General features: G+C 42.5%; 1 protein-coding gene across 2 annotated transcripts in view; it reads right to left on the bottom strand.

Annotated features, from left to right (window-relative positions):
* TBC1D22B (TBC1 domain family member 22B) overlaps nt 1-10170 on the bottom strand; it is a 78091-nt gene extending 67921 nt beyond the window's left edge. For both annotated transcript variants that reach the window (XM_041766900.1, XM_041766893.1), the window contains exon 1: nt 9953-10170. In XM_041766900.1, the coding sequence (XP_041622834.1) occupies nt 9953-10008 (56 nt within the window). In that variant the 5' untranslated portion in view covers nt 10009-10170. The remainder of the gene's footprint in view (nt 1-9952) is intronic.
* Nucleotides 10171-25162: the final 14992 nt, after the last annotated feature.

The following is a 25162-nucleotide window of genomic DNA, read 5'->3' on the forward strand; positions in this document are numbered from 1 at the left end:
AGAAACAAAATGAATGAGCAAAGGGGGAAAAAGAGAAAGACACAAACCAAAAAAGATATTTAATTATAGAGAACTGATGGTTACCAGAGGGGTGGAAGGGGATGAGTTAAATGGATGATGGGGATTAAGGAGTGCATTGATGTGATGAGCACTGGGTGATGTGTGAAATTGCTGAATCACTATACTGTACACCTGAAACTAATACAACACTATGTTAGTTAACTGGAATTAAAATTAAAACTTTTTAAAAAGGGCCATTGATTTGTGGGGTTTTGTTTTTATTTTTTTTTATTGGAGTTGAATTTGCCAACATATAGCATAACACCCAGTGCTCATCCCATCAAGTGCCCCCCTCAGTGCCCGTCACCTAGTCACCCCAACCCCCTGCCCACCTCCCCTTCCACCACCCCTTGTTCATTTCCCAGAGTTAGATGTCTCTCATGTAGGGCCATTGATTTATATTTTAACCTTTGCAAATACTCTAAGATGAGTACACTTGAGTTCTCCAAGTCCACAGGCCTCTTTACAGCAAAATATAAAGATCGATGATAAACTCTGCAGGAAGATTTCAATGGGCTGGTTAGGTTGGGTGAATGGGTAGAAAAATGAAAGGGTCCTTAGACTTTCTCTTTTAAAAGAATTTACCAGCTACCAGTAATCCATGAGAAAAAAAAGCAATCCTAATTGCGGAGACCTAAGAGCCAAAGGCCATTAATTACTATCCAGGAAGGAGACCTTAAAATCACAGTAGACTGTTTTTTAAATAGGTCAACCCCAACGTGCTAGCACAGCCAGAAAGGCCAAGATAAGCAAGAGATTTTCTCAGCAAAGGTATCAGAACCCAAGTTGAATTTGTTAACACACTTTTGAACTGAACCATGATGTATCTGTACCTGGAACACTTTAATTAATCAGTTTGTTGAATCTCAAAGGGAGAGGCAAGACATTAGAAGAGAAACCAAGATGATCACAGAGACAAGATGAAGACAGACTGGAAGCCTGGTGATTAAGGTGCTCAATTTCCTGGCATTGATAATTCACTTGTCAGCCTGAACCATCCTCCCAAATTCCCAAATCACACTCAATTCTGGAGCAGGCCCATAAAAAAAAAAAAAAAAAAAAAAAAAAAAAAAAAAAAAAATTTGGGATCCCTGGGTGGTGCAGTGGTTTAGCGCCTGCCTTTGGCCCAGGGCACGATCCTGGAGACCCGGGATCGAATCCCACGTCGGGCTACCGGTGCATGGAGCCTGCTTCTCCCTCTGCCTGTGTCTCTGCCTCTCTCTCTGTGTGTGTGTGTGTGTGTGTGTGTGACTATCATAAAAAAAAAAAAAAAATTCTGGAGCAGGCTGGTCTCCATTCTGCATTCCAACACATCTTAGCTACTATATTAGGCTCCTCTCCCATTTAAATATCATATCCAATCTGAAACATCCCCTTCAAGCTCTATACTGCACCCAACCCCACCGTGAGATCTTCCCGGACGCTAGCCCCCAGCACCCACTAACTGTTGCCTTCTCAGATTCCCTAAAATACATAAATTAAGACTTAGAGTGCTTATTACTTATTTACTTATTAAAAGCAATAAGTCATTTTTTTAAAGATTTTATTTATTTATTTATGAGAGACAGAGAGAGAGAGAGAGAGAAGCAGAGACACAGACAGAGGGAGAAGGAGACTCCATGCAGGGAGCTCGATATGGGTGGGACTCGATCTGGGGGTCTCCAGGATCCCGCCCTGGGCTGAAGGCAGTGCTAAACCGCTGTGCCACCTGGGCTGCCCGCAGTAAATCATTTTTAAAAATAAACTTGATTTGGATCATAATATAAGGTACACCTGGGTTGGTGCACAACTCATATGTACATAAGAAATAAGACATTATGGAGTTCAAACCTCACACACCCCTACTGCCCTCAGAAGATATTTTATTGAATCTAGCATTTTTCCCTTTTGTTTTTATGTTATTTTTCCACATTTGTATCCCTAAACAATATGTGATACTGTTTTCCATGTTCTTAAAACTTTATATAAGTGGCACCACACTATACATTTGACTTATTTTGACTAGTAATCACAAATGTTACTTTTTTTTTAAGTAGGCTCCACACCTAGCACGGAGCCCAATGTGGGGCTTGAATTCACGACCCTGAGATCAAGAGTCAGATGCTTAACCAACTGAGCCACCCAGGTGCCCCCCATATGCTCCTTTAAATATTACTTAACTTCATGGCTGGCTAACTGGTCTCTCCAGCACAAAATTTTAAAAAACATATGCTCCAGGGGTTACTGGGTGGCTCAGTTGGTTAAGTGTCCAACTCTTGATTTTGGCTCAGGTTATGTCAGGGTTGTAAGATGGGGCCCTACGTTTGGGCATATAGATTAAAGACTGTCTTAAGATTGTCTCTCCCTCTCCCTCTGCCCCTCCCTGCTCCTCTCTAGATAAAACATTTGCTCCACACAAGTATAGAAAACAGTTTACTCACATTTTCAAACAAAAAGAAAAATGCAGAGAAAAATTATCAAACATCCAGGAACCCATCACTCTGCTTTAACAAATGTTAATACGTGTCACATTTAAGAAAATAAAGCATGAAGGAGACTTCTGATATCCCAATTGCAGTCCCCAGTCCTCTTCCTCTTTCTTCCCAAGAGATAACCATTATCTTGAAGTGGGTATGAAATCCCTCCCAACTGTTTTTATACTTTTACACACATTCACATAAACAACATACAATATTGTTTTTGTTTTAAAACTATACACAAAAGATTGCACATCACTTACCTTTCCACATCTTGCTTTTCTCACTCAACAGTGTATTTTCACCCAGCTGCACTTTTTAGTTTTTGTTTTTTTTTTTCTGATTACACAGTAACATATGTGCAGGGGAGAAACCAGAGAGTCAATGATACCCAGCATTGTCACCAGGGGAAGCCAGGGTGCCAAGCAGATTTTCAGCTTCTAGAGAACAGTGGTGATGCCACCTCTTTTTTCTGCAGTCCCCTCACCACCTGGCAGAGTGCACCACACCCCACCAGGCACTTCTTAACAATGCTTAGTGAGTGAAGATGGGAATTCTGCAAACCCCAGGCCTCTGCTTGAGCAGGCTCCTGGCTTGCTAGACCTCAACACTAGAGGCAAAGCCCGCATCTTGGAGAAATCACACCTCATGTGCAGAGAAATGAATGCCACAGCACATGCCACAACAGAGACAAGCGACAAAAATCCTGGTCAACCTCTGACATTCTCCCTAATAAAACCAAAACTACAGGGTGTGTTGGCATAGCTGGTTTGTACAGTTGCAACAGCGCAAAACACTCAGTAGGAAAAATCAACAAGTATTTAGAACTGACAAAGGAGTGAAAGCAAATATGGGATCAAACCTATTCATTTGAAAGCCAAACATGTTGGCAATTGATTTAGGCTCATACACTCACTTGATGGAAGTCTTACAGAGCTGGGGTTCTACACTGCTTCGGTGATAACTTAGTAACTTACTTTACCATTAAAATATTTCCAAGCTAAGAAGAGGTTGTAATATAATGTACCTGCCCAGACAGGCTGGGAGCATAACACTGAATCCATGATCAGATTCATAAATGTTATGGAAAATAACCAAATGACAGAGGTTTTAGTTGAAAATCTACAGGCTCCTAATTTAAGTGATTTGACACTTTTCTCAACTTCATTTAATGCTAAAGAGAGCTCCTTAACTTTAACAATAAACCCTCTTGGGATACCCAGCTGGCTCAGAGGAGCATGTGACTCTTGATCTTGGGGTCCTGAGTTCAAGCCCCACGTTGGGTATAGAGATTAAATAAATAAAACTTTAAAAAATAATAATAAACACTTCTGCTTAAAAAGGAGAAGCCCTTCCCAGGTCTGGAAATCAGAATGTGGGAAATGAGCCAGGCTTTGGCTCACATGTGTCTCTCCTATTCCAGGTCTTATCTACATCTTTTCACTGGAAACTCCCACACCCCTGGACTGGATGAGGTGCTTTGTCAGGTTTCCTAATCTTAGCAGAGATTGGCAAAAGACAGAAGAAACAGTAGAAAGAGCACTGGACTCAGAGTCAAGATATCTGAAGTTCTGCAATGTGATTTGGGGCAAGTCACTTCCCCTCTTTGGCCTGTTTCCTTATCTTACAGTGGCTTTAGGGTCAAATTCTAACATTCTACAACTTCACAACACTCAGACCTTCGTGGGGCCAGCAATTCACTACTTCCAAAAGCACGAGGTAGAAAAGCCCACCTCAGTGGCCCCCATACCATCTACTCCTATCTATCAGGCATAACTGGTGTGAATGGCACAGCAAAGAGAAACATCCATTAATACCAGTTGGAGCTGGTAACTTTAAATTTAGCACTCAGCTTCAGCCTTAGAGGTCACTGAATTCAAAACTCTCATTGCATAGATAAGGAAATTGAGCATGGAGTATTTAAGTACTTTGTCCTAAAACTTAGCTTTTTCTCAGAGTATGTGACATCACAATCTTACCGGACCACCTAAGTCAGAAACCTGGGAATAGCACCTCCTTCTCCCTCACTCCCCAAATCCAAAGGTTTACCAAGTCCTATTGACAGTCTCAAACTTGACCTCTAATTGCCATTGCCCTAGTCCAAGCCATTATCATTTCTCCTTCTATTGATTGCAGTGGCCACCTAACTACAGTACTCTGATCCCCAGTAGAGGTCAGGGGTGGGTGGTGGCTGGAATGTTTGGAAACGTGTACGTGGGAAAGGTGTTTGTCCCAATAACTGGTGGGTCTTCCTGGCATTTAGTGGGCAAGGACCAAGAATATTAAATATCCTACCATCCAGTACAGTCCAGATTTAACCCACCCAAAACACCAACTGTCTCCCCCACCCCTAACTGTTGAAAACGTTGGTCCAAACCATTTGCCTCAGGGCAGCTGGAGTATTTTTATAAATGCGAATCTGATCGTGCCACAGCCCCCACCAACCTTCTAATGGCATCCCATTGCTCTTGGAGTAATTATCACAATCCTTAACTCAGGCTCTCTTTCCAACATGGAGGCCCTGGAAGACTTAGAGTTTGGATTTCATTCTAATTACGAAAGAGAAAAGGGTCTGCAGAGGGGCAGGAAGAGAAGCAGGAACACCAATTAGAAGGCGATAGCAGTAGTCCAGGCAAGAGAGGACTCAGTCTGATCCATGACAGTAGAAGTGGAAGTGGTGAGAACGGTTTGGATTCAGGGTAGATTATGACCACCCAACAGGACTTGCCTTTGAACTGGTGTGGCAGGAAGGGAAAGAAAAGAATCAAACATTAGGATTTTTGGTCTCAGGAACTTGGTGAATGGTGGGACCGTTAAGTAGATGGAACAAATGGAGGGCAGATGTGGAAATTAAGAGTTCTGTGTGGATGTGTTAAGTGTGAGATGCCTACCAGACAGCCAAGAGGAAATGCATTCATTGTTCAAGATCCACATGGCAAGTGTTCCCAACACGAGGACTCAGGTTTCTTTCAATTTAATTCACGGCTCTTATCCCAGTGGTTCTCAAAGTGCAGCTCCCAGATTAGCAGTAGCACTATCACTTGGAGACTTCTCAGAAGCTCAACTCCTCAGGTCCCACCTCAGACCTACTGAATCAGAACCTCTGGATATGGAGCTGTCAATCCATGTGTCAACAAGCCCTCCAGGTGACTCAATAAAGTTTGAGGACCACTGCTCACAATCATACTCCTGGCCAATAATGAACACCTTATAGCCACAGCTGCCCTGCATTAGGCTTCTCTGTGTCTCTGTAAACCCTCTGCCTCATTAACAATAGGTGGTGCTCTGCTGTTTTTTTTAACCCAAGACTCAACATGGGCTCCAGACACACCACTGATCAAAGTCTTCGAATTCCAGTTTCAGAAACCAAAGTGAGGGAGAGAAACAAATAAAAAAAAGGAACTACTATAATCCACAACTATTGTTTTCATAATAGCTAATATTATTGAGCACCTCCTATGGCAGTATCTCATTAATCCTCCTAACAGCCTTATGGGGTAGATACTCTGTTCCCATTTTACAGATAAGGAGATTGAGGCACAGAGAGGTTACATAACTTGCCCATAGTCACACAGCTAGAAGGTATCAGAGCTAGGGTTTGAACCCAGGCAGTCAGGCTCCAGAGTCTGCATTCTTTTTTTTTTTTTAAGGCAAAATTAACATGTAACGTTGTGTAAGTTTAAAGTGTATAATGCATTTACCATCTTAACATTAGCTAACACTTCTATCAAGTCACATAATTATTCTTTCTTTTTTGTGGTAAGATTAAGATCCAGTCTCTTAGCAACTTTGAAAGTTATAATACAGTGCTGTTGACTATAATCACTATGCCGTGCATGATATCCCCAGAACTTATTTATCTACCAGTTGAGTTTCCAGAGCCTGCATTCTTAACCACATGGTATATAGTGTCCCCTATCTTTCTAGGCATCTATACAAGAACCATTTGATGTAATAAGCACATGAGGTTCCTATAAATAACAGAGAACTTTAAAAGATGTTTAATTCCATCAACTTACCGTACAACCTAGCAATTCCACTCCTACATACACTCAAAAGAACTGAAAACACACATCCAACAAAAACCTTCACATGAATTTCATAACATTGTTTATAATAGCCAAAAAGTGGAAACTATCCAAATGTCAACAACTGATGAATGGATAAACAAAATCAGATATAGTCATACATGTAATATTTAGACATAAAAAGGAATAAAATATTGAAACATGCTACAACAAAGGATAAGCCTTGAAAACATTATGTTTAATAAAAGAAGCCAATCATAAAAGCTCTTTTCATGTTACTCCATTTATATGAAATGTCCAGAATAGGTAAATCCATACATATAGAAAGATTAGCGGTTGCCAGGGGCTGAGGTGAGGGGATGGATACAAGGTTTTTTTCTGGGGTGATGAAAATGTATTGAAATTAGTAGTGATGGTTGCACAAAACCATCTATACTTTAAATAAATATACAAAATACCCCTGAATTGTACACTTTAAAAGGGTGTGTTTCTATAGTATGTGAATCATAACTCAATAAAGCTGTTATTTTTTAAAAAGATGTTTAATTCATTTTAAACTTAGGCTAATTTATTAAATAAAGTTCCTATTTTTTGTCATTAAGGTTGCTAGATCATGATCAAAGAAACTGAAAGTAACTGCCATCACTTTGAATTTTTACCTTTCAAACTGCAGACAAAACTAGTTTCACTTCTAGGTTTCCATGGACCTAGAAACAGTCATCTATGTCATTTCCCTACCCAGGAGAAAGTTTTTCTTCACGAACATTGACAGAGTGTAAATGCAAAAGTTCTATTCTTGAGCAAATGCCCTAATCTTTTCCTTAAATCAAAGCACTTTCTATCTAAAGAAAAAAACTTTAATTTTCTCCCGTAACCAGAAGCTGCTAGGGCTCCCCACTAAAGGACACAGCTGAACAATAGTTCTCTTCAACCAGCAAGGTACTAAAAACTGTTATGAATTGTGGCAACATTTTAATGCCTTAAGATAAATGATGAACATAAATACCTAGTACTGGAATAAGGATTTGAGAAACATTCTCATAAATATTTACTTGCTCTACTAATAACAGCAATCCTCATAACTAGTATTTACCAAGTAATTATAACGTGCTAAATAAACAGTATCTTGGGTTCTTTATAAATTTTTTTTTAAATTTTTTATTTATTTATGATAGTCACAGAGAGAGAGAGAGAGGCAGAGACACAGGTGGAGGGAGAAGCAGGCTCCATGCACCGGGAGCCTGATGTGGGATTCGATCCCAGGTCTCCAGGATCGCGCCCTGGGCCAAAGGCAGGCGCCAAACCGCTGCGCCACCCAGGGATCCCTCTTGGGTTCTTTATAAATAGGATGTTTAATTTAGTCCCCACAGTAACCCTAAGGAAAGTAGTTCTATTCCCATTTTATAGATAAGGAAACTGAGGCTCAGAGATTGAGTAATCATTTGTCACTGATCACACAAGCAAGAGAGTCCAAATAATAACACAAGTCTTTCTGAGCTCAAATGTTCTCTCCTTTATTCCTCAATATTCCTCTTCAAAATGAAAAAGGAAGCCAGAAACTTGAAGAAACTAAAAAGACTCCTGATTACAAAAGTAATGCTCTGAAAAAAAGCTGACTCTTTACCTATAGTCCAAAACAGGAAATATAGAAAACAAATAATTGTTAATAATAACCAGCACTCAATCAGGCACGAAAGACCATGCATGCCATGTCCCACATTTCAAACATTGCTTCCTGATTTAACAGTTTTCCCACTGATTCTGATTACAACCTTAGGATGTCAAAATTTAATGATCTCACCATGGAAAACCCCAGAGAACAGCAGTTGTGAGGCTGGAGAGAGCTCACTAGATCAGGAAGGAAAAGGAATCAGTTGGCAGGAAGTGGTGCCTATCTAAAAACATAGAAATCTTCAGCAGTAATATTAACACTATCATTCCACAGCCCTTTAATCTGAAGCTATTTCTGCATTCCCTTGCATTACCTTAACACTGTTACTAAAAGCTGATTCCCATATGTCTAATAGAATCCTAAGTAAAATAAGACTGCTATATAGTCACCACTGACCCTAATTTCTCTCTATTCAAAACAAAACAACAACAACAACAACACACACACACACACACACACACACACACACACACACACATTCAAAGGATTATCCCTGAATGAAAAGACCTGAATCAATTAAGAAAGGTAGCGTGGGGATCCCTGGGTGGCACAGCAGTTTGGCGCCTGCCTTTGGCCCAGGGCGTGATCCTGGAGACCCGGGATCGAGTCCCACGTCGGGCTCCCGGTGCATGGAGCCTGCTTCTCCCCCTGCCTGTGTCTCTGCCTCTCTCTCTCTCTCTCTCTCTCTCTCACTGTGTGCCTATCATAAATAAATAAAATTAAAAAAAAAAGAAAAGAAAAGAAAGGTAGCGAGGGGGGGTGGGGTACAACCAAACATGAATTTCATCACCAAGTAGACTATGGCTGGCAGAAATCTTCACGACTGAAATACACATCCCTTATACTTACTTCTTAGGGCTCTGGCCAAAACAAACTGAAACTATAAACCAGATTAATGGATGTACAAATGCTAAACTCTCAACATACATCAAAAGGGAGGGGGGGAGCAAGTAGCTTTGAAGGTCTGCTTTCCAACTAAACAACTGAAGAATGGAAGAATTTTGTGCATTTGCACAAGAAGAGCTTTACAATGCAGACGGGGGGGGGCGGGGGAGGGGAGAGGTCACTTGGGGTTGAACAAATCTATCGAAAACGCTAAAGAAATAAGCTAGATTCTTGAGTCACTCTGTAATAATTCCTAATGGGAAGAGGCCAACTCAAAACAAAGTAAGGTCGAGCTTGTGAATTTTCCTCACTTTTGCTGTCCGCCCCCTCCCCCCCGCCCCCAACACGATCCCAAGCTCCCACCAGAACCTTTTGGGAATCCAAAAGAAAGATTCGTACGTACTGATGTGGGCCAGGCAGCAAGGGAAGGGCCACCCCTAAGCAAACAACCACCTGTGCGTGCTGGAGACCCCCAAGGAGGAGTTCTATTTAAATAAAGTAAGAGGCAGCTCTGGGGATGACCCTCCAAACCCAAGACCGGCAGTGGCCATCCACCCAACTCCACTGCCCCCGCCCAGACTCCGGCCACCTCCCGGCTAAGGGCAGGCTCTCCAGCGCCCTCCGCCCCCAGACCTCGGTCGGCTCCCACACCCAAGCCATTCCCAAAGCTCGCTGCCCGCTCCTTTGCCCGACAGCTGACCTGCCGCCACCACGCAGTCCCAGCTCCCCCAGTCCAGGCTCCCCAGACCAGCCCTCCGGGGTCGCTGACGCCCCAGGGCCGTGGGCTTTAGGGCTCAGGATCTCGAAGGGTTTGGTCCAATCTCCTCTTCCTTTCGGCGTCCTGGGCTTACCTCCCCGGCAGCTTGGCGCTCCTCTTCCAAAACTGCTTGCTGTTCTCGGCGGCCATTGCTCTGGCCGGGGAAGGCCTTGTAGGCGGGCCAGGGGGGTATCCGGCGAGATACCCCCAGGACCCCGCAATCGGAGGGCCAACCCAGGCCGCTTCCCCGCCGCCGGTCACCCGCTCCCTGCTCCTGGGGGCGCCATCTTGGATGTGGGCACCCCCCCACCCAGCGCCGCTGCCATTGGCGGGCTGCGCAGGCCGTGGTCAGATAGACCAATAGGAAGCCGGAATCCTGCAAGCCACTGAAGCCTAACGGTGACGTCATGGACTGGGCACACAGGTGGACCGGGAAGGCGGAGCTTGGACAAGCAGGGAGGCGGGGCTGAAAGTTCCCTAACCCTAGGAGTGGAAGAAGCAGGTAAAGAAAGGGACCTATGGGAAGGAAGAAAGGGACTGTTTTCTTTGCGGGGGGCGTGAGGGGGGCGTGAGGGGAGGGATGAGGTTTCTGAGGCTAATATATTTTGGAAAGAGAGAGCATATGTATTTATGCATATAAATCTTTGACCTAAAAATAAGGACCCATGTGTTGGTTGCAGTGTCCCAATCAATGACACTCTGGTTATTATCCTCCTCACATTTCCCCGTTCTGTTTAGAATGCAATTTTTTTTTTTTTAACCTATGAAGAAAGATCAGTACAGATCCAATAGCCCAGGGTTGCTAACTGTTCAACACGTGAGTAACGGCTGGTTCATAAGGGTCTCCCGCTCCTCTGGTAATTGATCACATTAAAGGTTTGTGTGTTGTGGGTAAAATTCAAATGATTTAATCCCTGTTTCACCATTAACTGCCACTCTCTGACTGTGAGAACCCAAATACTGACAGTGTTAAGGCATGTTCTTATTTTATCCATCCAATTCAGACTATCAAGGAACATTTCCTGCGAGGACAGAGAGTATCGCCAAGGCGTGAATCACAAAGATTGTGGCTATAGGCCCCCCACTCCCCCCAAAAAATCTTTAGTGTCCCTTAGTCTATTATAAATCTATCACCCTTGAATTTATTTTCAATCTTGCTTTGACTCAGAATGAGGTTTGATGCAGCATTTTGAACTCTGTTTTGTTGGTGTTTTTTGCTCTGAACACAGTGATTGTGGCGGGATGGGAGACGGGGAGGGGGCAGGGAGCACACCCTAGTCCAGAGTAGTTTAGATCCCAACAAAGAACTACTGCTTGTCTTTCATCCCCACTTCCAATTACTGCTACAACACCTCCTCCCACATATTAGAGAACACCTAAGGACTCCCTGTCTAAAAAAGAACATAAGCCCTCCAATGGCCTTTTTCTATATTGGCATTACCCCCATTTCAAGCTTCTTTTGCACCCTGATTTTACATTGATATTGTATGAAAGGGGCTGTTTTTACTTTCTATTAATTTTTTTTAGCTTCCAGGGTGCCTGGGTGGCTCAGTGGGTTAAGCTTCTGATTTGGGCTCAGGTTGTGATTCTGGAGTCTGGGTTGAACCTTCTTTGGGGCTCCCTGCTCAGTGGGGAGCCCACTTCTCCCCTCCCACCTCCCCCCATGCTCTTTCTCACACTCATTCTCTCTCAAATAAATAAATAAAATCTTTTTAAAAAATTTGTTTCAAGCTTCCATAGCCTTTCATCATCTCAGTCACTTTTATGGGCGTTTAATCCATCTAACAAAAGCCCCTCTAGCCTTTGAATTGTTTTCTCTGCCTTTCTTTGGCTCTTCTTTTCCTTAGAATGCAGTGACCAACACTGTACACTGAGCTCCATCCAGAAGGAGTTTCCTGAGGTTTTTGTTGAAGCTCATGTTTAATCTTCAATTTGGACAGCCAGAACTTTTACTGGAATTTTGGGCTTTGCAAGAGTTGACATCTTGAAGAAATAATATATAACAACTTCTAGATCCCTTTCTTTGGTGGCAACTGGCAGGCAGTTCAGAGTTCATTATTCAAGGAATCATCTGAATTGTCTCCCTCTATGTGAGCTGTCTTATACTAGTCCATGTGGCAAGTCACCTGCCATTTTACAGCCTACGCACATAGCTTTAGAAATGTTCCAGAAGATGCTCCCTATTGATTTGACATTTCACTGCGTGGAAAGCAGAGTATAATTTGTGTACCTAGAAATGTCTCAAAGTATTCTTTTTTCTTAATCATTTAAGAAACGTTAAATAACGCTGATTCCCAGGGGTTGCTGTTAACATTGCTCCGTCTGGAGAAGCCCTATTATTCCTACTCTTTGTTTTCTGCATCTAAACCAGGTTCTCATCCAACGTGAAAAGAAATTCACCCTAATCATCTCATGATAGCTCTTTAAATAGTTTTTAATTAAGGAAGTTGAGATTGTTGGGTCTTCTCTCACCACCAGCATTATCATCACTAGAATCTAAACCAACCACATCTTTACAGCAGCCTCCCTGCTTGCTTACACTCTTGCCCCCTTAGAGTCTATTTCCTACACAGCATTCATAGAAAGCCTTTTAAAATGTCAATCGGAAAAAAAAAATGTCAATCGGAAAAAAAAAATAAAATGTCAATCGGATTGTGTCATTCCTCTGCTCAATACCATGTCTCCATCACACTTAGTATAAAATGCAAGCTCCTCAAAGACTCTACATGATTTGATTGCACTCTCTTTCTTGCTTAATCTTCTCCAACCACATTTATTGGCCTTTTCCCTGCTTCTCAAATACCACGCATATCCCCACCTCAAGATCTTTGTATTAGCCACTTCCTCCGCTTGAAATTCTCTCCCCCCAAATATCTAGATGACTTGATCCCTCATCTCACTCAGATCTATTCCAAAATGTATTCACATGGGGGGTGTTGTCCCTGACCACTTACCTTTTTTTTTTTTTATTTTAAAAGACTTTATTTATTTATTCGAAAGAGAGAGTGTAAGCACAGAAAGGGGTAGAGGGAAAGGATCTTTAAGCAGACTCCCCACTGAGCATGGAGCCTGATGCAAGGGCTCAATCTCATGACCCATGAGGTCATGACCTGAGCTGAAACCAAGAGTAAGACACTCAACTGACTAATCCACCCAGGCGCTGCCCCCACCACTCATCTTAATTTTTTTTTGAAAACTTATTTTTATTTATTTATGATAGACATAGAGAGAGAGAGAGGCAGAGACACAGGCAGAGGAGAGGGAGAAGCAGGCTCCATGCCAGGAGCTCAACGCGGGACTTGATCCCGGGACTCCAGGATCGCGCCCTGGGCCAAAGGCAGGCACGAAACCGCTGAGCCACCCAGGGATCCCCCCCACCACTCATCTTAAACAGCAGTCTCCATTTTATTTTTCTTTAAAACATTATCACTACGTGACATATTATGTACTTGTTTTTTGTCTGCCTCCATCCCCTAGAATGTAAGCTCCACTGAGGCAGAGATTTTTTTTTGTTTTGTTCCCTGCTTTTCTCAACTTGAATACTTCTTGGCATATAGTGAGTGCATAATATTTACTAAGTAAGAGAATGAAAAGTATAAATTATTCTTGTCTTTTGGTTTTATGTTGTTCATCAACATTTTTTTTGCTGGAAAATATGACAGAAGTTATGTTTTCTAACCCCTAGTAGGATGTGTCCACTTTACCAAAAATTCTATAAGCTTGCCAATGCTCTTGGTTGAAGAGCAATCTTCCTATCTTGGGAAAGATAGTCCTCTTCAAACTCTTTCACAGCTTCAGAGAAATGAAGCTGTACCTATAATGATGAGGTAGAGAGGCCACCCACCTAGTCAGGAGATGAATTGAATCAACTGTGTCCATCAAAGGGGTGATAGCTGTGGGAGCTAAATCACCTTCACAGCAAATTTTGCCCAACTAGAGGTGAAAATCATTTGTTTAAAGTTCCCAAGGAGTCCCTGGAGAACTTTAAAAAAGAAAGATTTTATTTTTTCATTTATTCATGAGACAGAGAGAGAGACAGAGAGAGAGAGAGAGAGAGAGACTGAGACATAAGCAGAGGGAGAAGCAGGTTCTCTGCAGGGAGCTCAGTGCAGGACCCCATCCCAGGACCCCGGGATCACAACCTGAGCCAAAAACAGATGCTCAACCACTGAGACACCCAGGTGTCCTTCCCTGGAGCACTTTTAATGGAGGCTCTTAGTGCAGATACTTGCTAGCTCACTAGACCAGTCTTATACTTTAGTGTACATGTGATTACGTTAAAAGCCTAGATTCTGATTCAGTAAGTCTGGGCTAGAGTCTACAATTCTGCATTTTATATAAGCCCCCATGTGACACTGATGTTGCTGATTTGTGGACCTCACTCTGTAGATCTGTTTCTAGCACAATATGGCCTGTGACCCTTGAATTTATTCCAAGGATTTGATTTTTTTATTCACTTTTTAGAAGTAATCTCTACACCCAATGTGGGGCTGGACCTCATGATCCGGAGATCTAGAGTCTCATGCTCTACTGAGTGAGCCAGCTGGGTTTGATTATTTTGAAAGTGTAGATAGAAGAATCTCAATGTTATTTGCCTGCAAGCTTTTAGCTTTTCCCTCCTTAACTTCATCTTCATTCAAAGGAGAGTAAAACAACTCAATTAGGGGCAAAGTAGAGTTAGAGAATGAGCCAAGTGTGGGTTGCATGTGGATTGAAAAAAGGTGGGTGTATCCCAATCCTTAGAGAAAGTTCTGTGGAAGAGATAAGCTCTGAGTAGAGACGTGCAAGGAAAAGAGAGAGGGAGAGAGGGAGAGAGAGAGAGAGAGACGCTTGAAGAACAGTAGAAAGGAGCCCGATTGGGGAAGATAAAAATCATTTGGACTTAGTTACAAAGAGATCACTGGCAGACTTTAACCTCAGCAAAGGAGTGGAGTAGACACTGTGATGAGAAGCAGGGTTAAGACAGGTGAGCAAGAAGCAGCCCTCGAGGGTGCCTGGGTGATTCAGTTGGTTAAGTGTCTGCTTTTGGCTCAGGTCATGATTCTGGGGTCACAGGATTGAGCACTATGTCGGGTTCCCTGCTCATCAGGAAGTCTGCATGTCCCTCTCCCTCTGCCCCTCCCCTCTACCCATTCTCTTTCTCTCTCAAATAAATAAAAATCTTAAAAAAAAAAAAAAAAAAAAAAAAAGCAGCCCTCACAATGCACCACAGAATGTTGTGTTGGGTTACCAAAGGGATGGTGAGGTCAATCTGGGATCTAAAAGCAACAGAGCTTTCTTGGTACCTAAACAACCTCTAGAAAGAGTGAAATATTATATTAGTTACATTAGAGAAGGCAAAGGGATAAGCAAAAAAGACGAGAGAAAGAGAAAGAAAGAAAGAAAGAAAGAAAGAAAGAAAGAAAGAAAGAAAGAAAGATATATATATATATATATATATATATATATATATATATGTCGGATACTTAACTAGGGGTAAGTAAAGTTTTTCTCTAAAGAGAAAGACTGTAAATATTTTCAGCCTTTCTGGCCATACAATATCTGTTGCAACTTCTCAACTCTGCCCTGTAGCATGAAAACAGCCACAGACAATATGAAAATAAAATAGTGTAGATGGTGTTCCCACAAAACTTTATTTGTGTCACAAAAATCTGAATGTTATGTAATTTTCACAACATGAAATATTATTCTTTCAGTTTTTTCCCCAACAATTTAAAAATGTAAAAACTCTTCTTAGCTCAGAAGCCATACAAAAAAAGCATGCCAGATTTGGCTCATAAGTCTGCCAAACCCTGTAATAAAAAATAAAGAATAGGAACGTCTGGGTGGCTCAGTCAGTTGAACACTGGACTCGTGATTTCAGCTCAGGTCATGGTCTCAGGGTTGTGGGATTGAGCCCCTGTGGAGCCCTGACTCCAGCTCCATGCAGGGCCCTGCACTCGGCAGGGAATATGTTTGGGTTTCTCCCCCTCTGCCTTTCCCCTCTTCTTTCTCTCTCTCTCCCTCTCTCTCTCTCTCTAGGATAAATAGATAAATTAAAAAAAAAGAATAAATAATAAATAACATATAAGGATAAGGTTTAAGAGACCAAAAAAAAAACTTTACAATAAAATTTAAGTCCCCTTTTTTGTCTTTCCTTCATCCTGTTCCCCTTCCTTTCTCCAGCAGAAACCACAATTCTGAGTTCTGTGTTCAGCTTTCTATGCACGTTGCAAATTTTTACTGTATATATGGGTATCCATATACATGTTTTTCACATTTTGAAACTTTATAAATAGCACTACATTGTGCATAAGCTTTAGCCACTAGCTTTTTCCCCCTCAGTATTCTGTTGATAAATGGAGCTCCAGTTTATTTATCTGAGCTGCAATATTGTGTTCCACCCTGTGAATATTCCTCAAATGTTGTCTCCAATTCTTTTTTTTAAATTCTGAACAGCACTCAATTAACATTCTTTTACGTATTACCATGTACGAAATTCTCTCTAGTGCAGTATTTTTCAAATTCATCTGTGAACTGGTAGTGAGTTAAAATGAATTTAAAGGTTGGGATCTTTAATGAAGTAGAATGCACAGGAACATTTATACCTTAAACTTACACAATGTTATATGTCAGTTGTATCTCAATTTTGAAAAAGAATAGAGTGGATTAGAAAAGATTAAAGTGTATTGCATGTGATAAGGATAGGTTGTGTTTTGTGAAATTTTTGTTTCAACTTTGTACACACTTATACAAACCTGTGTTTGTGTGCGTATGTGCATGCTTGAATGTAATGTCAAATATATTTCTTAATGACAGGTTCTTGTCAGAAAGTGTGAAACCATTGCTTAAAGTACCTAGGGAATACCTAGGAAAGGCACTGCTAGATCACCGAATATGTATAACTTCCACCTTACTATATATTGCAAAATTCTCTCCAAAATGGTTTTTCCAATTTATATTTGACCTAGAGCAATGTGCAGAGTTTTCCTTGCTCCACATCCTCACCTCTAGCAGGTCTTTCTTATGGGATGTTAAATATAGCATATACAGAAGAGAATGTATAAAATTAATATGTACAGTTCAATGAATAATAACATTTGTACTCATGCATCCACTCCTTACACCATCCAATAGGACATCACCAATACCTTAAAAGCCTCTTGCATTTGGTGGGGGAGGGTGGCAGTCCCCTCCTATAGGCACTCCCCTCACGCCAGGTACAACCACTATACAGAATTTTGTATTGTCCTCAGGCGACCTGGGAGGCTCAGTTGGGGCATCTGACTCTTGATTTTGGTTCCAGTCATAATCTCAGGGTCATGAGATCAACCCTCTACTCAGGCTCTGTGCTCAGTGGGGAGCCTGCATTTCTCCCTCTCCCTCTCCTCTGCCTCTCCCCTTGCTTGCACAGTGTGTATGCTCTCTCTCCAAAATAAATCATTTTAAAAAAGAATTTTGTATTGTCCTCTTGTTTCCTTTATACTTTTCCACTTATGTTTGTAACCTTAAATAATGTATTGTATCTATTCTTCTGTTGCTTGCTGCTATTAGATAGCAGTAGGGTTTTGAGACTTAGCTATAGATCATGTTGAGGAGTATAGCTATAGTTCTCTCATTTTCACTGCTGTATTACATTCCATTTTATAAACAACACAGTTTATCTGTGTTACTACTGATTAGCGTTCGATTGCTTCACGTTTTGTGCTACTGTGAACTCTGGTGCCATGAACTCTTCTCCATGTCTCCTAATAAGTGAACAAGTGGGAGGGTTTCTCTAGGATATCAGTGTAGGAGTGGAATTGCTGGTCTGGAGCGTGTGCATGTGTTCAATTTTGCAAAATAGTATTCAATTGCATTTCAAAGTGTTGTGCTACTTTATACTTTTACTTGCATAGGATAAGAGTTCCATTATCATTTCTTATAATGTGGTTTCAACAGTAAATAAAAACTGGGGGGAGAAAGATGGATTAAAGCCAGATCCTTCCAAATTGGGTTGAACAGGAGGCAGAAAAATAGAAATCTTAATATCTGTTCAGTCACATACAAATCTTTTCTCTTTCTTTCCTTTTTCTCCCCACTCTCTTGTGTCAAAATTTGTATTGAAAGCAAATGTTGGGCAGCCCGGGTGGCTCAACAGTTTAGCACTGCCTTCGGCCCAGGGCCTGATCCTGGAGACCCAGGATCGAGTCCCACGTTGGGCTTCCTGTGGAGAGCCTGCTTCTCCCTCTGCCTGTGTCTCTGCCTCTCTCTCTCTCTCTGTCTCTCATGAATAAATAAGTAAATTATTTTTTTAAAAAAATAAAGCAAATGTTTTGCTGATTGAAATGATAGGGATTTTCTGGAAAAAATTCATGGACATGGAAGTTATTGGGCTTGTGATCAATAATGAGAGTGGACTACCTTCGTTTGAACTATTAGGGATCCTAGGAAAAAAATCTCCTATGATTCTATCAATGGAGTCCTTACTTTTCTCCTTTCTTCCTCTTTCTCTCCTTCTTCAAGTTGTACATGATACCAATTCAAAACATGCAAATAAGTATGTTGAATGGTGGCCTCCCAAAAGATATGTCCACATCCAAATCCCTGAAAACTGTGAATGTTATCTTATTTGGAAAAAAGTGTCTTTGTGAAAATAATAAAGTTAGGAATTTTGAGATGAGATCATCCTTCTCTGGGTGATGTCCCAAACCCCATGACAAATGTCCTTACAAAAGAGAAGACACGGACAGAAGAGGAAGTGACATGACTATGGTGGCAGAGATTGGAGTGATGCCAGAACCCAGAAGAGGCAAAGAAGGATTCCTCCTGAAACCTTCAGAGGGAATGTGGCCCTGTTAACCCTTTAATTTTGCTCTTTCAGCCTCTAGACCTGTGAGAGATCAAATTTGTGTCCTTTTATGCCACCAAATCTGTAGTTGCAACAGTCCTAGGAAACTAACACAGGCTATTAAGAGAAAGGTGGTCTCCCTTATGTCCTTGACCCATAGCCACCCATTTATCCTTCCCAGCAGCAGCCACTGTTGCCAGTTCCTTGTGTGTCATCCTTCTAGACATATTCTGACAGAGCCCCTTAATAAGTGGCATTCAAGATCACTTTACAAATGAGGAGTCTGAAGTTCAGAAGAAGAAACTTGCCCAAGGACCTCCAAATCAGTCATTGCCAAAGAAGAACAAGAACTCAGGTGTCCTATCTCTTGGTTTTTTCCTCCTTTGATGTAAAAGAAGTATCAAAGAGCAGATTTTGATATCAGGATAGAGAGAAGAGGAGGATGCTAGATGAATGAAAGAAGGGTAATGTCATGGAGATGATAAAGGAGCTTAAAAACTGTTATTATTTAACCTCAGGTTGACCACAGTGCAATGTAGCACTCCACCAGATCCTTGCCAGCCTTTCTGTAGATCGAAATTAACTCCTCCATCCAACTAGCTTTTATTGAGGACCTACTATATTCCAGGCATCAAACTATATTAAGAGCTGTGTGGGATCCCTGGGTGGCGCAGCGGTTTGGCGCCTGCCTTTGGCCCAGGGCGCGATCCTGGAGACCCGGGATCGAATCCCACATCAGGCTCCCGGTGCATGGAGCCTGCTTCTCCCTCCGCCTGTGTCTCTGCCTCTCTCTCTCTCTCTGTGACTATCATAAATAAATAAAAAATTAAAAAAAAAAGAGCTGTGAAATACAGCTCCTGCCCTTACCAAATGTGTTATCGAGTAGGAGAGCCAGGCTCCTAAGTAAAGCAGTGTACTAAGTGATAAAAATAAGAGTTGTGGGGCAGCCCAGGTGGCTCAGCGGTTTAGTGCCGCCTTCAGCCCAGGGCGTGATCCTGGAGTCCCAGGATTGAGTCCCACGTCGGACTCCCTGCATGGAGCTTGCTTCTCCCTCTGCCTGTGTCTCTGCCTCTCTCTGTGTGTGTCTCTCATGAATAAATAAATAAAAATCTTAAAAAAAAAAAAAAAGAGTTGTGTACTATGTCCTAAGAAAACAGAGTGGGATGTGGTCCTCTCTGTTTAGGAAGCTGAGAAAGGTCTTGAACAATGAGTAGGAGTTTAGCAGGTAGAGAGGGAGGGAAAAGCATCCTAGCCAGAAGGATGAGACATATATGGAACTATGGGAGTCTACAAGAGAAGTTGCATTTGAGAATCCACATAGGAGATACTATCAGTGCCTTATCCATATCCCTTAACCTCTCTGTATGCTCTCTTTGCCCAAAGTCTCTTCTTTCAGCTCCCAAAAACTGTAAAAAAAAAAAAAAAAAAAAAAAAAAAAAAAAAATCATACTGCCCAGGGATGCCTGGGTGATTCATCTGGTTAGGTGTCTGCCTTCAGCTTTTTTTTTTTTTTTTTTTTTTTAGAGAGGTGGGTGGGGATGGGATTGAAGTCTTCATGGGCTGAGCCAGAGTCAGGGCTTCTTTCCAACAGCAATGGGAGCCACTCAGGGGTTTATTTATTTATTTATTTATTTAAAAAAATTTTTTTTAATTTTTATTTATTTATGATAGTCACACAAAGAGAGAGAGAGAGAGGCAGAAACATAGGCAGAGGGAGAAGCAGGCTCCATGCACCGGGAGCCTGACGTGGGATTCAATCCAGGGTCTCCAGGATCGCGCCCTGGGCCAAAGGCAGGCGCCAAACCGCTGCACCACCCAGGGATCCCATGCCTTCAGCTTTTAGGTCATGATCTTGGGGTCCTGAGATCAAGCCTTGCATCAGGCTTCCTGCTCAGCCGGAAACCTGCTTCTCCCTCTCCCTCTGCCTGACGCTCTCCCTGCTTGTGTCCCGCCCCCCTCTCTGTCAAATAAATAAATAAAATCTTAAAAAAAAAAAATGAGGGGCTGGTGTCTCAGTTGGTTAACCGTCTGCCATTCAGCTCAAGTCATAATCCCAAGGTCCTGGGATCGAGCCCCGCATTGGGCTCCCCGCTCAACAGGGAGACTCCTTCTCCTCTCTACTCAAGCTCTCTTTCATGATCACTGTGTCACTCCCTCAAATAAATAAAATATTTTTAAAAAGTTTTTAAATAAACAAGCACACCATACTGCCCATATTCAGGGGTAGTATTTAGTTTTAGTAGCTAGGAGTTAACCCCTCCTGGGAGTAGCCCTCAACCAATGACTCAGGAGTTTGTGTGTAAATTCCCCGGCCTTCATCCCTCAGATGGAATAATTCTGAGGCATGGGTTTCCCAGTTTCTCAACAGGAGTAAGCCTCTATTATTCACTGTGGCAGCTGGCTTAATAGTTTATCCTTTATGGGCTGCCTTCCTTCCCTGTTTCACTTTCTGCCACTTCTCTATTGGTGTTTCCGTCATCTCCCAAATAAACTACTTGCTCTCAAGTCCTTGTCTCAGGATCGCTCCGGGAGATCCAAACTGAAATGAAACCTAAGTAGTACTACCTGGTAATAACAAAGAGTGCAAAGTGATGGTGGACTTCTAATACCATATGAGAGTTGTGGTACCTTTTCCTGTAGACAATGAGACATTCACTGAAAGTTCAAGTAGGGGCATGACATGACCAGATCTGTGTTGTAGATAGGACACTAAGTCACCGATCCAACCATTAAATGGCTTTCATTACATTTAGAATGAAATCCAAACTACTAACCATGCCCTAGAAGGCCAGGTACCTGCCTTCTCCCCCACCCTCTGAAAACTAAGTGATTGGACAATTGTAGAGTTATGATGGACCCAGATGGCTCACCTGGGGCAGGTGGGGTAAACCAGACTATTGTTCTCGGTTACTTACTCCCTCTTGCTATGTGACCTTGCTGTGCATGAGAGTGGGTGGAGTATAGCTCCCTGCTAGACTTATTCTAGCCAATAGAACATGAGCAAAAATGACAGTGTGCCTTAAGAGGCATCACATACTTCTGTTTACCCTGCTGCGTTCCTACCATTCACCACCCTAATATACCCCTGGGAGCTGCTGGTCCAAGAAAGAAATGAGCCATGTGTAGCAAACAAAACCCAAACTGAAACCTGGAACTAAACCTGACCAACATCCAGCCTGAAGCATGAGGGAGAAAAATAGGTGCTGTGCTTGTAAATCACTGGATTTTTCATCATTAGTGTGGTAATCATTGATTACTACAAAAGTGAAATGGAAGAGAACTGTAGATGAGAAAAGTGAGCCAGGTGTGCTCTTTCAAGAAGTTTAGCTATCACATATCCTATGTGTTTGGGACGCCTGGTGGCATGCTCAGTTAAGCGGCTGAGTCTTGATTTCAATTCAGGTCATGGTCTCAGGGTTTTGGGATCAAGTCCCAGGTCAGGCTCCCCACTCAACAGAGAGTCTGCTTGAGATTTTTCGCTCTCCTGAGGTGCCTGAGTGGCTCAGTCAGTTGAGTGTCTGCCTTTAACTCAGGTCATGATCCTGGGATCCCAGGATCGAGCCCCGTGGCAGGCTCCCTGCTTAGTGAGGAGTCTGCTTCTTCCTTTGCCCCTCATCCCACTCATGCTCTCTCTCTAAAATAAAATGAAATAAATAAATCTTTTTTTTTTTAAAAAAAGGAAGTTTAGCTGTGAAGGGAATGAGAGGCTGGTGTGGTGTTGGTGGTTGTTCTGTTGTGAGGAGCTCAAAATACCACTCACTTTCCCATCCTTCCTCGTGAATTAAGTCACGTGCGTGTGTCATAGGCTCTGCTAATAAAATCTGCCCAGCCTAGACTTTGAATGAGGAAACTCTCATGGTATAAAGAAACACTAGCAGAGGGGTGCCTGGGTGGCACAGTGGTTGAGCATCTGCCTTTGGCTCAGGTCATGATCCTGGGGTCCTGGGATCGAGTCCCACATCGGGATCCCCACAGGGAGCCTGCTTCTTCTGCCTGTGTCTCTGCCTCTCTGTGTGTGTCTCTCATGAATAAATAAATAAAATCTTAAAAAAGAAAGAAACACTAGCAGAAAAGAATCCATTCTCTTGCTAGGCAAGTTGTGCCAGTTGTGTCAGCAACACCCAGTTTGGGGGAGCAGCCATGAAGGCGGCAGTGGCAGCACTCAAGATCGGTACCATGAGGTCTCTCAGTGTAACTAGAGCATCAAATGCTCATCAGTGGCAGTAGCTGTAGTATTCTGGCTCTGTGGTATGATGTTGGCTACCACCCATGAGCAAGGCCTCTGAATGTGGGGTGATAGCTTGATTACACTAGTGGCCTCAATTCTTTGCCTCTCCCTGTATCCATGTTGTCTTGTTGGACCTTCCCATTCTGAGTCTCTGGACTCACTCTTGCTGCTTTCTTTGGTCAATGGATGTTAACAAACATTACACAAGCAGAGACTTGAGAAGCACTTGTGCTTGCACTCTGTCTCAGCCTGTTGGGTGGCTATAACAAAATGCCACAGACAGGGGTGCTTATAGACAAAAAAAATTTACTTCTCACAGTTCTGGGGGCTGGAAGTCCAAGAGCAAGGTGCCAACATGGTCAGATTCCGGTGAGAGGCCTCTTTAGGTTGCAACCACTCTGCTTCTTGCTGTGTCCTTATGAGGTGAAAGAAGCAAGGATCTTTCAGGGACCTCTTTTATAAAGGCACCAATTTCTTCATGAGGGCTTCACCCTAATCACTTCCCAAGGCCCCTTTCTTTTTTAAAAAAATTGCTTTTTAAAAAAATACTTTATTTATTTGAGAGAGAGAGAGAGTGAGCGAGAGAGAGATTGAGAGAGAGAGCACAATTGGTGGGAGAGGCAAAGGGAGAGGGAGAAGCAGACTCCCCACTAAGCAGGGAGACTGCCTTGGGGCTTGATTCCAGGACCCTGGTATCACGACCCAAGCTAAAGACAGATGCTTAACCAACTGAGCCACTCAGTGCCCCAAGACTTCCTCTTCTAATACCACCACCTTGGGCATTAAGTCTTCAATCCATGAATTTTGGGGAGCTATCAACACTCATTTAGCACTGTCACTGCTGTCCTCACCATTACCATTAGGATAGATCTAGGCCAGCCTGTTGGATGATGAGAGACAAGTGGCACTAAGCCAAGTCTCCCTGAGTTGTCCCAGCTGAGTCCATCCTAGACCAGCCAACAATTGGATGAGCTTCAGACATGTGAATGAGCTTGGCCAAAATCAACAGAACTGTCTAGCTAACCAACAATTGACCTCAGACACTTCAGCGAATTCAGCTGAGAGAGCCCAGCTCAGCCCAGCCACAGATAAGTCAAACTCCATGGACTTGTGAACTAAGTACTGTTCATTGTTAATATGCCACTGGGGTTTTGTGGTTGTTTATTTGGCATTATTGTGGCAATAGATAACTAACTGAAATTCTCTAGCCTCTCCACAATCTATGAGCTATGCCTTTTCTGCTTAAATCCAGTAATAGTTGATATCAGTTGCTTTCTCTAAAAGGCTGAATGTAAATTAGAAACAGGGTCAAGGGTGGGAGAGATCATAGTATGCTTTCAGGCAGAGGATTGGAGGCAGTTGTATTTATTAGGAAAGAAGTGTGCCTGCAAAATAACATTGCTTTAAACATGAGAGTCTTACAGTTTTTCTCTCATGGAAAAGCCTAAGCTGGGGTGGTAGCTCTACTCTGTGAAATCTTCAGAGGCCTAGGCTCCTTCTCTTTATGCTCCACTATGTCCTTGACCAGTGAGTCCAAGATGACTCCCAACCACATCAATGTTCCAACCACTGGGAAGATGGGAAGGGAAAACATGACTTTCTCTTTACTGTCTGGTGTTTATACTCATTTCTTCCCCTTTTTGGGGCGTGTGGCTAGCACAGCCCATGGTGTGTGTGACCCTTGATCTCAAGGCTCAAACCCTAAATTTAAGACTCACATTGGGGGTAGAGGCTACTTTAAAAAATAAAATTAAAATCTTTTAAGAAAATGTATGTTCATTTCTTCCCCTTTCAACTCATTCCTAGGAATTGGTCACATGACCACACTCAGCTCCAAGGAAAGCTGGGAAAAACAAACCTTATTCTGGCCAACCATATGTATACCTAAAAATTCTACTTCTGTGGGAGAAGGGGCAAATAGGTAGCAGTAGTTCCTGCTAACACAGTGGAGAAGAAGAGTAATTAATAGAGCAAGATCTCTATGGTAGACTTTATTGGTCGTTTCCCTCCTTCTCCTAGTTAAGGGGACTCATGTTTTGGAGGAGTGGGGCAACTGTGTTCTCAGTCTGGGCATAAATCACAATATGGTTTACAGTTATGGCAACCCTATTCAGTTTTGCCAGGAATAGGTTTCCTCAGCTTCCTTTGCAACACATGCTGACCATGTGACCCAGTTCTGACCAGTGAACCATGACAGGTAGGCTGCTGAGGAGTTCTTGGAAATGCTTTCCTTCCTACAAAAGAAACAAAGATAGAAGACAGCTTAC

Source organism: Vulpes lagopus, chromosome 1 (genome assembly GCF_018345385.1).
Source record: "Vulpes lagopus strain Blue_001 chromosome 1, ASM1834538v1, whole genome shotgun sequence".
NCBI lineage: Eukaryota > Metazoa > Chordata > Mammalia > Carnivora > Canidae > Vulpes > Vulpes lagopus.